General features: G+C 43.0%; 1 protein-coding gene across 4 annotated transcripts in view; it reads left to right on the forward strand.

Moving 5' to 3' along the window:
• The window catches only part of ccser2a (coiled-coil serine-rich protein 2a), a 625,227-nt gene that overhangs the window by 483,632 nt on the left and 128,311 nt on the right, over positions 1 to 13,284 (forward strand). For all 4 annotated transcript variants that reach the window (XM_059640304.1, XM_059640306.1, XM_059640305.1 and 1 more), the window contains one exon: positions 2,312 to 2,398. In XM_059640304.1, the coding sequence (XP_059496287.1) occupies positions 2,312 to 2,398 (87 nt within the window). The remainder of the gene's footprint in view (positions 1 to 2,311; positions 2,399 to 13,284) is intronic.

The following is a 13,284-nucleotide window of genomic DNA, read 5'->3' on the forward strand; positions in this document are numbered from 1 at the left end:
CTACATTTATTGCCTATCCCTAATTACCCAGAGGACAGTTAAGAGTTAACCACATTGCTGTGGCCCTGGAGTCCCATGTAGACCAGACCAGGTAGGGATGGCAGTTTCCTTCCCTAATGGACATTAGTGAACCAGATGGGATTTTTTCTGACAATCAACAATGGGTTCATGGTCATCATTACATTTTTAATTACAGGTATTTATGGAATTCAAATTCCACCATCTGCCATGGTGGGATTCAAACCCAGATCCCCAGAACATTATCTGGGTCTCTGAATTAATAGTCCAGCAATAATACCACTAGGTCATCACCTCCCCCTGTCAGAGAGTCATTAGTTTGGAGGAGATTATGCAAATCAAAAGGGCCAAGCCATGATAGAATTTGAATACAAGGGTGAGGATTTTAAAATGAAAGTGCTGTTCAAACTGAAGCCAATGTAAATCTATGAGCCCAAGGGGTCAAAGAGGAATGGGACTTGCCATTGAGACTTAGGTAGCTTTTTGAATGACCTCACATTTACGAAGGATGTGGGAGACCAGGAGTATGCTGGAATCTGTTGACACAACTCTTTCAGATTTGGAATATTGATATTGTGTGCAAGGCCAGTAAATGGCAGCCATGTTTCACATGAAACGTTTCACTCAATCTCTGCAACACTCATCTTACATTGCAGTAACGTAAATGCCTGGGAATGGGGTGAACTGCTAACAAATGTGTACAACTACAGCAAAGAAATCACATCCAGAGGTACCAGCGGTCTAGGCCCGAAACGTCAGCTTTTGTGCTCCTGAGATGCTGCTTGGCCTGCTGTGTTCACCCAGCTTCACACTTTGTTATCAGAGGTACCAGCCTGTTCACTGGAGAAGTAGACAATACGGATAGAGAATCAACCTTTTCCACAAATAAAATAGACTGTATTAAAAATACAACACAAAAGATGACATAAGTCTTGAAAATGTAAATATCCTGGACAGAGATCGGACCCTGGCAAAGGAAGATAATAACTAAAATAAGTAAATGTGGGAGTGCAGGAAGTAAATAAGTGAAGTTTAAGTCATGTTTATTGCAATTGATGACTAACAGTAATTTATGAGGTTGACAAGATATTTTATTTTAGTAGTGTTTAATTTCAGTCCAGTATCTCTCTAATGCTGGTGACTATGTTTGGGTTAATTTGGTTATTTTATTTTCCCATTGATTTGTATTTAATTGAGATTTCTTTGTTCGTTATTCTGTCCCTTTCAGTGCCTTCCTCTGTTGACTATTTTCATATTGCATGCCTATTCTGTTCCTTAGAATTTATATTACTGTAGATTTAAACTCAGCTTTTTGGTGATATATTTGTTGCAAGTTGATGGTTCATTGTTATGACAGATATTTTAAAAATTAAAAAAAAATCTTTGGGCTTCCTGTTACAGAGTATTTACAGCACTGAAGCAGACCATTTGCCTTGATTGGTCCATATTGGTGTTTATGTTCTCAACAAACCTTCTCAAACCTGACCATATCTAACTTTATCATCATCACCTCCTGTTCTTTTTGACTTTCCAACTTCCCCTGAAATGCATTAGTGCTATCCACATTAAATACTCTACCTGATAGGGGGCTACACGTTCTAACCACTTCCTGAATAATCGTTTTTGGATTTACTAGTGACTATTTTATGTTAATGACTCTTTGTTCTGGATTCCTCAAAAATGGAAACATAAACTCTATTTATACCCCTTTAAATGTCTACGTAATTTTACACCCCTTTATTGAGCCATTCTTCAATATTTTTTCACCAGAAGGAAGGCCAGACGTGATGGATATATTTCTGTTACAGGGCTCTCTTCAAATGGTTCATTTCTGATACGGAGCTCTGTCTGATCAGTATAGATCTCTGAATGAAAACAAAGTTGCTGGAAAAGTTCAGCAGAATTGGTAGCATCTGTGAAGAAAATATCAGAGTTACTGTTTCAGATCTGGTGACCCTTCCTGAGAACTGGGGTATATACCAGACTGTACCAGCAGTATAAGTCTCTACCCTCCCTAGAAGGGAGAAGACAATATCATCCAAGCAGCAGCTTGGCTGAGATGTTAGATTAAGGGAGACAAGTTTGGCGAAAGCATTGGACATCGGTAGCTGACTTTCTACCTCATAACTGTGCCCAGCACCCTAAAAATGACCTGGAAATCAAAGCATTCTAACTATCCTTTCTTATTTTGATGTATTTGATGCTATGCTGAATTCTTGTCACCACCTTAAATAAGTCTGTGCTTTTGATAATTGCTCTACCCTAATGGCCTGTTGTTTGTCTTCATGACCAGACTGATGAGCTACTCGGTGAGATCCAAGGGTTACAGGAAGAAATGAAGAGAAAGGATCAGATCATAGAACAACTGCAACAACAGCTGGTGAGTCTGACCCCAACTGAAAATAATGCCAACGCTCACCCATTTGACACCACTTCCTACAGCATTAGCTAATTTTTGGTAAAGGAAGGCATGTTGTGTCCTTTTATCTATTTTATTAAAGAAGGGTGACCATATTCACTCAACTCCTATTGCTATGACATCATGCAATACTCATTATGGGACTAGATGGGTCTAGTGACAGCTCTTTTAAGTGACTCAAAGGACTGATCAATTGAGATTGGCTTTGACACAATTGGAATTTGCTATCTCCTTTTAACTCTTGTGGAATTTTGTATATTTCCATAATGTCACCTGTCATTCTCCTAAATTCTAATGAGTACAAACCCAACCTGTTCACCCTGTCATCATTAAAAAGTTCTTCTGAATCTGGAATTAACTTAGTAAACCAAACCCACTTCCACCTAGAAGGACAAGGGGAACAAATAAATGAGAACACCACCACCTTTGAGTTGCCCTCCAAGCCACTCACCATCGTCACTTGGAAATATATCATTATCCCTTCAGTGTTGCTGGGTCAAAATCCTCAAAATCCCTCCCTGAGGGCCTTGTAGGTCAACTTTTAACACCTTTTTTTTTTCATTTGTAGTATATGTGGGTAGCTAAGTGGCCAGCATTTATTGCCCAACCCTAGTTGCCCTTGAGAAGATGGTGATGAGCTGCTTTCTTGAACCGCTGCGGTCCACCTGCTGTGCGTTGATCCATAATGCCAGCAGGGAGGGAATTCCAGGATTTTGATCTTGCAACAGTGAAGGAATGTCAGTAAGTTTCCAAGTCAAGATGGTGAGTGGCTTGGAGGGGAACTTTAAGGTGGTGCTGTTCCCATGTATCTGCTGCCCGCGTCCTTCTAGATGGAAGTGGCCATGGGTTGGAAGATGCTGTACTACAGCAGTTCAAGAAGGAGCTCGCCACCACCTTCTCAAGGGGCAGCAAGGGACGGGCAATAAATGCCAGCAGTGCCCACCTTCTGTGTTACTTGCCACACCATGAGCTTTCATTTCCCACACTGACTGTTGATGTGGCACCTTAACAAATGTCTTATGGAAATCCAAATATCTTTCTTCAACAAGTGTATGTTAGTCCTTGAAGGAACTCCAACAATTTGGTTAAACACAATTTCTTTTTGACAACAACATATCAGCGCTCCCCAATTGCCTTTGGATTTTCTGACTGCATGGCTTTAATCTCTTTAATAAGTTATTCAAACACCTTCCTTATGATGTCAACTGCACTGTTTTGTACCTCCCTCCCTTCTTTCCAGTCTAATGGAACCTTTCCTGAATCTAGGAAATCTTGGAAAATTAATATCAACACATCGGTTACCTCGTTAGTCTCCTCTTTTTTTTAAATCCTGGGATGAGGTCTATCTGGAGCCGGAGATTTATCAGGCACAGCTCTATCAGTTTGTTAGTACTACTCCTGATATGATGGTAATATTGTTAAATAGCTCTTTTCATGCACCTCTTTAAACAGTCCAGTGGACTCTTTTCAACATTCTTTGTTTTCTGTCATGACTTGGGGGCTATTTGAATGGAAATACCTTTTCTGCACTCCTCTTAGAATAAGGTTTGTTGTCTCATGTACTCACGAGTGAAGTGAAAAGTTTACAACGTTGCCACTTATGGTACCAACTTAGGTACAGAGGTAATAAAATGTGAGGCTGGATGAACACAGCAGGCCAAGCAGCATCTCAGGAGCACAAAAGCTGACGTTTCGGGCCTAGACCCTCCTTCAGAGACGGGGATGGGGAGAGGGTTCTGGAATAAATAGGGAGAGAGGGGGAGGCGGACCGAAGATGGAGAGTAAAGAAGATAGGTGGAGAGAGTGTAGGTGGGGAGGTAGGGAGGGGATAGGTCAGTCCAGGGAAGACAGACAGGTCAAGGAGGTGGGATGAGGTTATTAGGTAGCTGGGGGTGCGGCTTGGGGTGGGAGGAAAGGATGGGTGAGAGGATGTCCAGTTCCTGAAGAAAAAAATGTCCGTGACACCACCCACGCCCTCCACCTCCTCCAGGACTTCCAACTCCCTGGCCCCCAACACCTCATATTCACCATGGACGTCCAGTCCCTGAAGAAAAAAACTTCCTTCCACCCCAAGCCGCACCCCCAGCTACCTACTAACCTCATCCCACCTCCTTGACCTGTCCGTCTTCCCTGGACTGACCTATCCCCTCCCTACCTCCCCACCTACACTCTCTCCACCTATCTTCTTTACTCTCCATCTTCGGTCCGCCTCCCCCTCTCTCCCTATTTATTCCAGTTCCCTCTCCCCATCCCCCTCTCTGATGAAGGGTCTAGGCCCGAAACGTCAGCTTTTGTGCTCCTGAGATGCTGCTTGGCCTGCTGTGTTCATCCAGCCTCACATTTTATTATCTTGGAATTCTCCAGCATCTGCAGTTCCCATTATCTCTTAGGTACAGAGGTACATAGGTATAGGATTTTAGGATTAAATTTGAAAAATAGCACAATAAAAAGTTCAGCATTACAGTCCTTCAAGTAGATTGTGCTGGGACCTCATCGCCAGACCTCTGAGTCTCGCCTCCAATCCATGCCAGGGCCACACCTCCACCACCCACCGCATTCCCACAGTGGGCCTGCCACAGCCTGGCTCCAAGCACCAAGCTCTGCCACAGCCAACAGTCCATTGATTTCCTGAGTCCAGGCTGTGGGCCTACTGAAGCCAGCAGTCCTCGATCCTCCCACCGCTGCTGATGACCCTCCAACACCTCTCCAGCTTCCACGTGACATCACTGAAGTGTCACAGATCCATGACAAACACTGGAAATATGGATCATGTGTTTGGGTAACCCAGTGTTGATGGAAACATGTTAACCTAATCAGAAGATACCAGAGAAAATAGGAACTGCAGATACTGGAAAATCTGAGATAACAAGGTGTAGAGCTGGATAAACATGGCAGGCCAGGCAGCATCCGAGGGGCAGGAAGGTTGACGTTTCTGGCCTAGACCGTTAAGAAGATACACCTTGTTATCTCAGAAGATAGTAATGTAACTGCCTGCTGACCTTTGCTTGAGAAATCTCTCCATTGTTCGAATTGCGATATAAAGATTTAATAAATTATTTGTCAGTGCTAGCATTCCAAGCTCGTCTTTCACTGTTGAGTTCTGTGAGGTCAACCTTGATGAAATTTAAATTGAACATATCCTCAAGGAATGAACAGAAATTTAAGAAATATGATATTAAAGGACCCATTTATTAAATATGAAATGGATCTTTTAAACAAACTGGTGTGAAATATCATTTATCTCAGGATTTGGCTTGAACTCAGATGTAGGAAGTGCCGAAAAATATTAGAAGCCTGAAAATTTCAATTAATCTCTGGTCATTGGATTGGACTAGTTTTCTACAATTTTCCTTTTAAAATGTTGACGGAAGTAACTGAAAAGTTGACAACAGTCATGTCTGTGACAAAGGCAGTAACTCCAAGTGAGTCAGGGCTAAGAAAAGGATATTTCTAAAATACACCAGTCACTAAAAATTGTGTCACAAATTAGCAATACCTTCTCAAAAAAAAACCAAACATTAGAGATAATAGGAACTGCGGATGCTGGAGAATCTGAGATAACAAGGTGTAGAGCTAGATGAACACAGCAGTCCAAGCAGCATCAGAGGAGCAGGAAGGCTGACGTTTTGGGCCTAGACCCTTCATCAGAAATGGGGGAGGAGAAGGGAGTTCTGAAATAAATAGGGAGAGAGGGGGAGGCAGGTAGAAGATGGGTAGAGGAGAAGATAGGCGGAGAGGAGACAGACAGGTCAAAGAGGAGGCGACGCAGCCAGTAAAGGTGAGTGTAGGTTGGGAGATAGGGAGGGGATAGGTCAGTCCAGGGAGGATGGACAGGTCAAGGGGGAAGGATGAGGTTAGTAGGTAGGAGATGGGGGTGCAGCTTGAAGTGAGAGGAGGGGATAGGTGGGAGGAAGAACAGGTTAGGCAGGCGGTCACAAGCTGGGCTGGTTTTGGGATGCATTGGGGGGCGGGGACAAACTGGGCTGGTTTTGGGATGTGGTGGGTGGAGGGGAGATTTTGAAGCTTGTGAAATCCACATTGGGCCGCAGGGTTCCAAGCAGAATGAGTTGCTGTTCCAACAATCTTCGGGCGGCATCGTTGTGGCACTGCAGGAGGCCCAGGATGGACTTGTCGTCTGAGGAATGGGAGGGGAGTTGAAATGGTTCGCGACTGGGAGGTGCAGTGAATTCGCAAACCATTTCAACTCCCCCTCCCGTTCCTCAGACGACATGTCCATCCTGGGCCTCCTGCATTGCCACAATGATGCCACCCGAAGGTTGCAGGAACAGCAACTCATATTCTGCTTGGGAACCCTGCAGCCCAATGGTATCAATGTGGACTTCACAAGCTTCAAAATCTCCCCTCCCCCATCGCATCCCAGAACCAGCCCAGCTCGTCCCCGCCTCCCTAACCTGTTCTTCCTCCCACCTACCCCCTCCTCAAACTTCAAGCCCCACCCCCATTTCCTACCTACTAACCCCATCCCACCCCCTTGACCTGTCTGTCCTCCCCGGACTGACCTATCTCCTCCCTACCTCCCCACCTATACTCACCTTTACTGGCTCCATTCCCTCTTCTTTGGCTATCTGTCTCCTCTCCACCCATCTTCTCCTTTCTTCATCTTCAATCTGCCTCCCCCTCTTTCCCTATTTATTTCAGAACCCCCTTCCGTTCCCCCATTTCTGAAGAAGGGTCTAGGCCCAAAACATCAGCCTTCCTGCTCCTATGATGCTGCTTGGCCTGCTCTGTTCATCCAGCCCTACATCTTGTTATCTTAAACCAAACATTAGACTTTGTTTTCAGAGAGATAGCATTAAAAGGGGAAGTTATTCGAAGCCTATATTAAGCCATGACTCGACCACACTTCAATACTTCAGGAATACTGGTTTGCAATGACCTGGGAGGAGATGTCTCAGGACGCATTCATACTCCAACACCAAGTTCTGCCTAAGTAACATTCAAACTGATTGTTGTAGACCACAGTCCACAGCAACTCCCATCCCCCAATCTTAACCATGTCTTTAGAGATGTAGCCTGTGATGTGATGGCATGGGGACTATCATCCAATTAGTGACAAATAACACAAGGATTCAAATTGTGGCTTGGGAGTTGAATACAAGATCATATGTTTTGGAGCAGAAATAGGCCATTCAGCCCATTAAGTAACTGAATCAGGACTGATCTGATAACTTTCATGTACACTTTTCTTCCTTTTCCATAAAATGGTTTTTTTCTGTTACTGATTAACAATCTGCATATCTCAGCCTAGAATGCCAACATCAAGACTGTTGAGATACTCAAGGCCATTGTAACTATGTCAGCTCTGAATTCTGAGAAAACAGTAATGTAGGATCAGAGCTGGATTTTCACCTCCCATTCCCAAGACAGGCAAGTTGTTTTAGCAGGAGGAAATTGCTGCAGATGCTGGAACCCTTACTGAAAGCTAAAAAAGCATACTTCAAATCACAGTGAGTTGGGCAGCATCAGTTGAGAGGGAGCAAGCTAATGTTTTCAGACTAAATGAGTCTTCATCAGAGCTGTTCAGACTCGTTTTATCTCTGTCCCACCTCTAGGAAAAGCTATATGATGATTGAGACTGACTCTCTTTATGACCATCAGAGAAATTGCCGACTTTCTAAAAGCTGAAATGTAGTACTGTGCATTAAAATATTAATTATTCTTCGCTGCTTAGCAGGAATAAAACCAGGTAGATTAAAGAAGATGAAGAATTGAGCTGAGGTCGAAGTCTAGGCTCTGGGTTAGAAGGTAGCTCAGTCAGAATGGAAGTGAAGCTTTTCTGTTGAAAGGTGGATGAAACGATTTTGCATCTGACATTGAACTGGGTGGTGCGGTGTCAAAGGACTTCTAATTGCAATGTCTTGGATTGGCACCTGGCACAGAGATCATTTAATAGCCTCCTTTCCCCCATGGAGGTCAGAGATGCAAAGAATCAAATGTGTCTTGACATCACAGGCCTGTTACTAATGGATGAGCTGCATAGAACTAGGTTACTCTTGTATTTAGGGATAATTGACACTTCAGTGAAATACCTAGATGGTATCAATCCATCCTTTTGTTCAGGTTTTTATTGATCAATTTGACATTAGGTCCAGTCCACTTAGAATACACAGTCAGAGTGGCATCATCATTACTTTAAAGGACATTTTGTCTTTTTAGTGTTCAAAATGATTCAAACTCAGGCCTCATCTTGAGCCAATTGTTATGTAGTGTGACTTTACTGAAGATTATACCTACCTCCTGCTGTTGGGAAAATGGATTGGGGAATGACTGAGATATGCATTGATTTGGTAAGAACTATTTTAAGCTCTTTTCTTCACTGAATATCACTCTGCAGCACAGAATGTATTTAACTTGGGGCTATATTTTTGATTTTTCAATGACGAATTGTATCTCTCTGCATCTTTTATAAACTTAATGTTTAAAAGGCTTATTATGCTTCTGAATTAGCCAGCAGCTGACTTACAAGTAGATGATTGCTGCTTTCCATCCCTCAGCTGCCTATCAAGAAAAATCCACAATAGTTTGCATTTTGCATGTAAAAGCATATTTCCCCCCCCATACAAATATACATGAAGCAAGATTTGTCTGCTAGCAGGAAGCATTTTTATTCCAGGCAGGAAGCCCATCCAGAAATCTGTAGAGACATTTTAAAAGTAATTTGAGGGGGCACATGTTGACAACTTGTTTGTATTAGTTATATTTTGCTGCACATTTTCATGGCTAGCTGAGGTACATTTCAGTACCTATTGCAGGGATCAGATTGAGATTAACTTTCCTCCACCTGCAGGCTCTACAAAGTCAAATTGGAATAAATAATGCAGGATCCCCTGCTGCCAAGAACAAAGGCTGTCTGATTCAGCCAGTATTTATTTCCATGCAGTATGAAATATTTCATTGTTGTGCATTCAATTAAAAGTAGTATCAGAAAAAGAATGGCCACAGAAAGATTAATTTGGCTGGTTCCCTGTCCTATGAGCTATTTTGTTCAGAGTGGATGAGTAACAATTAAAACTGATTCTTGATGATATTGAGAGTAAGCAGTGAGGCAGTGCATTGAAGCTGATAAATAATTACCTATCAGATATAATAAACCTTTCTGATTAATTGATCCCACCTCCACATTATATTCCTCACTCACTTTGCTCCCTTGAAATTCATCTGATTGTCCTGTACCCCTTTATGACATCTGCTTGCCACTCCCCTGCTTTCTCCCTTGCACATTCCTAATACTTATTATTTTCTATAATTTCCCCTCTGTTACTGTACACTGAAGCATTACTTAATTTAGTGCAGTTATAAAGTCTTAAGAAAGACTAACTTCATGGGAATTGTTACTAAATATATAACCACTGCAAATCATGTCTTGTGCACTAGTTATCACAGTTTAGAAACTACTTGAATTTCTTTGTAACTTAAAAGTAAAGCATTTATTGAACATGTAAACTGCTTCTTGGTATTTTAACTGAGGGCCGGTCTGAACTACAGTTCCAAGGATAGAGCACTTAGGCATTTCCAGAATCCACTCCACTCGGAATGGCGATCAAACCCCTCATGTTCACATCAGTTTAATCGTGCCGGCCAGCAATCTGTCCAACTGAGACAAGCAGCTCTGCAAGGATCTTCAATTTTTTATGGAGCCCTATAGTCTTACGTGCATATCGTGGCCTGGAGCAACAGATAATGATTGTATACACTCTCAATATTTTCCATCACATGGCTGACCTGAAAATTCTCCAACTTTTATTACTTGCCACTCGTATGTGAAGGAAGGATTTGCAAATTTTTACACGTCCTGCTCAGTAGCAATGTGAAGGCATCTTATTTAGCTGTCACATCTTGGAATGGAACCTGAACTCAAAGCTTGTGGTACAAAAACAGGGATGTTCCATACTGTGCCACGAAAGCGCCTGATCTATAAGCAGCATGTTTGCATCTAAAACATGATCACTTGATGCCCTGGCTCGTTGATGAACAATCAGTGTCTGTTATGGGTGGCCCATAAAAACTGTCGGAATAACAATAGCCATATTTTGAAATTACGTCTAATACGCTGTTAGAATATCAAAACAGTGGAACTAATCCAGAATTTACTTCCAGTGCCATGTGCTAGTGAGAATAAGAACAGGAGGATATGGCAGATGAATGCGTTGCTAAAGAGTTAGTGCACAGGGCAGGGATACAGATTCCTGCATCATTGGGATCTTTTCTGGGGCAGAGGTGACCTGTTCAAGAGAGTTGGGTTGCACCTGAACTGGAGAGAGACCAACATCCCGGTGGCAGAGTTGACAATGCTACAAGGTGAGGTTTAAACCAGATTGGCAGTGGGGTGGGATCCTCAACAACAGAGAGGTGAGTGAGTGGCTGGAAAGAGATACAGTAATCAGAAATACCAAGCTGAAGAGACAGGTCAGGCTGGAACAGGACAGGGAATGAGGGCTACCTTTTGGATTATATTGCATCTATTGCAATGTAAGAGGGCTGACAGGTAAGGCCAGTGAACTCAGGGCATGGATAGCTATGTGAGGCTGGGATATAATAGCCATTACAGAAACACGGCTAAGGGAGGGACAGGACTGGCAGCTTAATGTTCCAGGGTACACGTGCTTTAGGCAGTATGGAGGTGGAGGAAAGAAGGGAAGGGGCATTGTATTTTTGATTAAGGGGAGAATCATAGCAGTAGTCAGGAATGAAATAACTGAGGGATCATCCAGTGAGGCTTTGTGGGTGGAGCTAGGAAACAAGAAGGGGCTGGTGATGTCAAAAGGTTTGTACTATAGGCCCCAAATAGTTAGTGGGAATTAGAGGAACAAATACTCAGTGAGACTGGGGAGACTTGCAGGAGCAAATAGGGTTATCACAATGAGGGATTTTAATTTTCCTAACATAAATTGGGACTGCCATAGTGTTAAGGGATTAGATGGGGTGGAATTTGTTAAATGTGTTCAAGAAAGCTTCCTCAAGCAGTATATACAGGGTCCTACTCGGGGCGGAGCAAAACTTAACTTACTCTTTGGAAATAGAGCCGGACAGGTGACTGAGGTGTCAGTCGGGGAGCACTTTGGGACCAGTGACCATAGTTTTATTAATTTTAAAATAGTTGTGGAGAAGGATAAAGCCGGTCCACAGGTTCAAGTTCTAAATTGGGCAAGGTGAATTTTGATGGAATTGGTTAGGAGCTTGCAGGGGTTTATTGGACTAGTTTGTTTGAAATCAGAAGGACCTCTGGCGAGTGGGAGCCCTTTAAAAGTGTGGTAGCTAGAGTTCAAGGTCTATACCTTCCTGCGAGGGTGAAGGGCAAGGGCAAGGTTGGCAGGAGCAAGATATTCGGGATGTCAAGAGATGTTGAGGTTTTGACCAGAAGAGACGTGGAGGCATGGCTCGGGTGTAGGCATTTGGGATGAAGGGAATCCCTGGAAGTTTATAGGGGGATACAAGAATTTACTGAAGAATGAAATCAGGAAAAAGAAATGGGGACACAGGATAGCTTTGGCAAAGAAGATTAGAGTGAATCCAAAGAGATTCTTTAAGTATATTGAAGGAAAAAGAACAACGAGAGAGAATAGGACTCCAATTGGGACCAAAGTGGACATATATGTGTGGAGCCGCAGGAGATGGGTGAAATCCTCAATGAACAATTCTCATCTGTGTTTACTGTAGAGAAATACATGAGACTTGGGAACTTGGGCAAGTTAGTCGCAATTTCATGAGGACAGTCCATATCACAGCAGAGGTGGTGTTGGAAGTATGAGAATGCATGAAAGTGGATAAGTCTCGTCATCCTGACCAGATATATCCAAGACCACTGCAAGAGACTAGAGAAGAAATTGCGGGAGCCATGGCTGATATATTTGTATCATGGTTAGCCATGGGTGAGGCCCTGGAAGACTGGAGGGTTGCCAATGTTGTGCCCTTATTCGAGAAGGGCTGCAAAGAAAATCCTGGGAATTATAGACCAGTAAGTCTAACATCTATGGTAGGTAAGGGACTTGAGAACATTCTGAGGGATAAGATATATGTGCATTTAGAAAGACAGGGTTTGATTAGGAGTAGTCAGCGTGGCTTCATCTGTAGGAGATCATGCCTCACATATTTTGAAATTTTAAACATCTTTGAAGTGACCAGGAAATTTGAAGAGGGCAGGGTGGTAGACATAGTCAATATGGATTTCAGTAAGACCTTTGATAAGTTTGCACATAGTAGGCTTGAAAATTGGATGCACAGTTGGCTTGGTGGTAGGAAGCATGGAGTAACAGTGGAAGGATGCTTATTGGACTGAGGCGTGTGATTTTGTTTTTTTTTATTCATTCATGAGGGTGTCACTGGCTAGGGCAGCATTTATTGCCCATCCCTAATTGCCCCGAGTGCAGTTAAGAGTCAGCCACATTGCTGTGGGCCTGGAGTCACATGGAGGTAAGGATGGCAGTTTCTTTCCCTGAAAGACATTAGTGAACCAGATGCATTTTTCCAACAATCGACCATGGATTAATGGTCATCATTTAGAGTCTAACTTCCAGATATTTATTGAATTCAAATTCAGCTATCTGCCATGGTAGGATTTGAACCTGGGTCCCCAGATTATTAACTGGGTCTCGAGATTAACAGTCCAGCAATAATACCACTAGGCCATTGCCTCCCCGCTAGAGATGTGCCTCAGGGCTCGATGCTGGGCCTATTGCTGCTTGTTGTCTATATCAATGATTTGGATGAGAATTTACAAAGCTTGATTAGTAAGTTTGCGGATGACACTACAATAGGCGGTATCATGGACAGTGAGAAGGGTTATCAGAAATTGCTGCAGGATCTTGATCATCTGGGGAAGTGGGCCA

Source organism: Stegostoma tigrinum, chromosome 37 (assembly GCF_030684315.1).
Source record: "Stegostoma tigrinum isolate sSteTig4 chromosome 37, sSteTig4.hap1, whole genome shotgun sequence".
NCBI classification, from domain to species: Eukaryota; Metazoa; Chordata; class Chondrichthyes; order Orectolobiformes; family Stegostomatidae; genus Stegostoma; species Stegostoma tigrinum.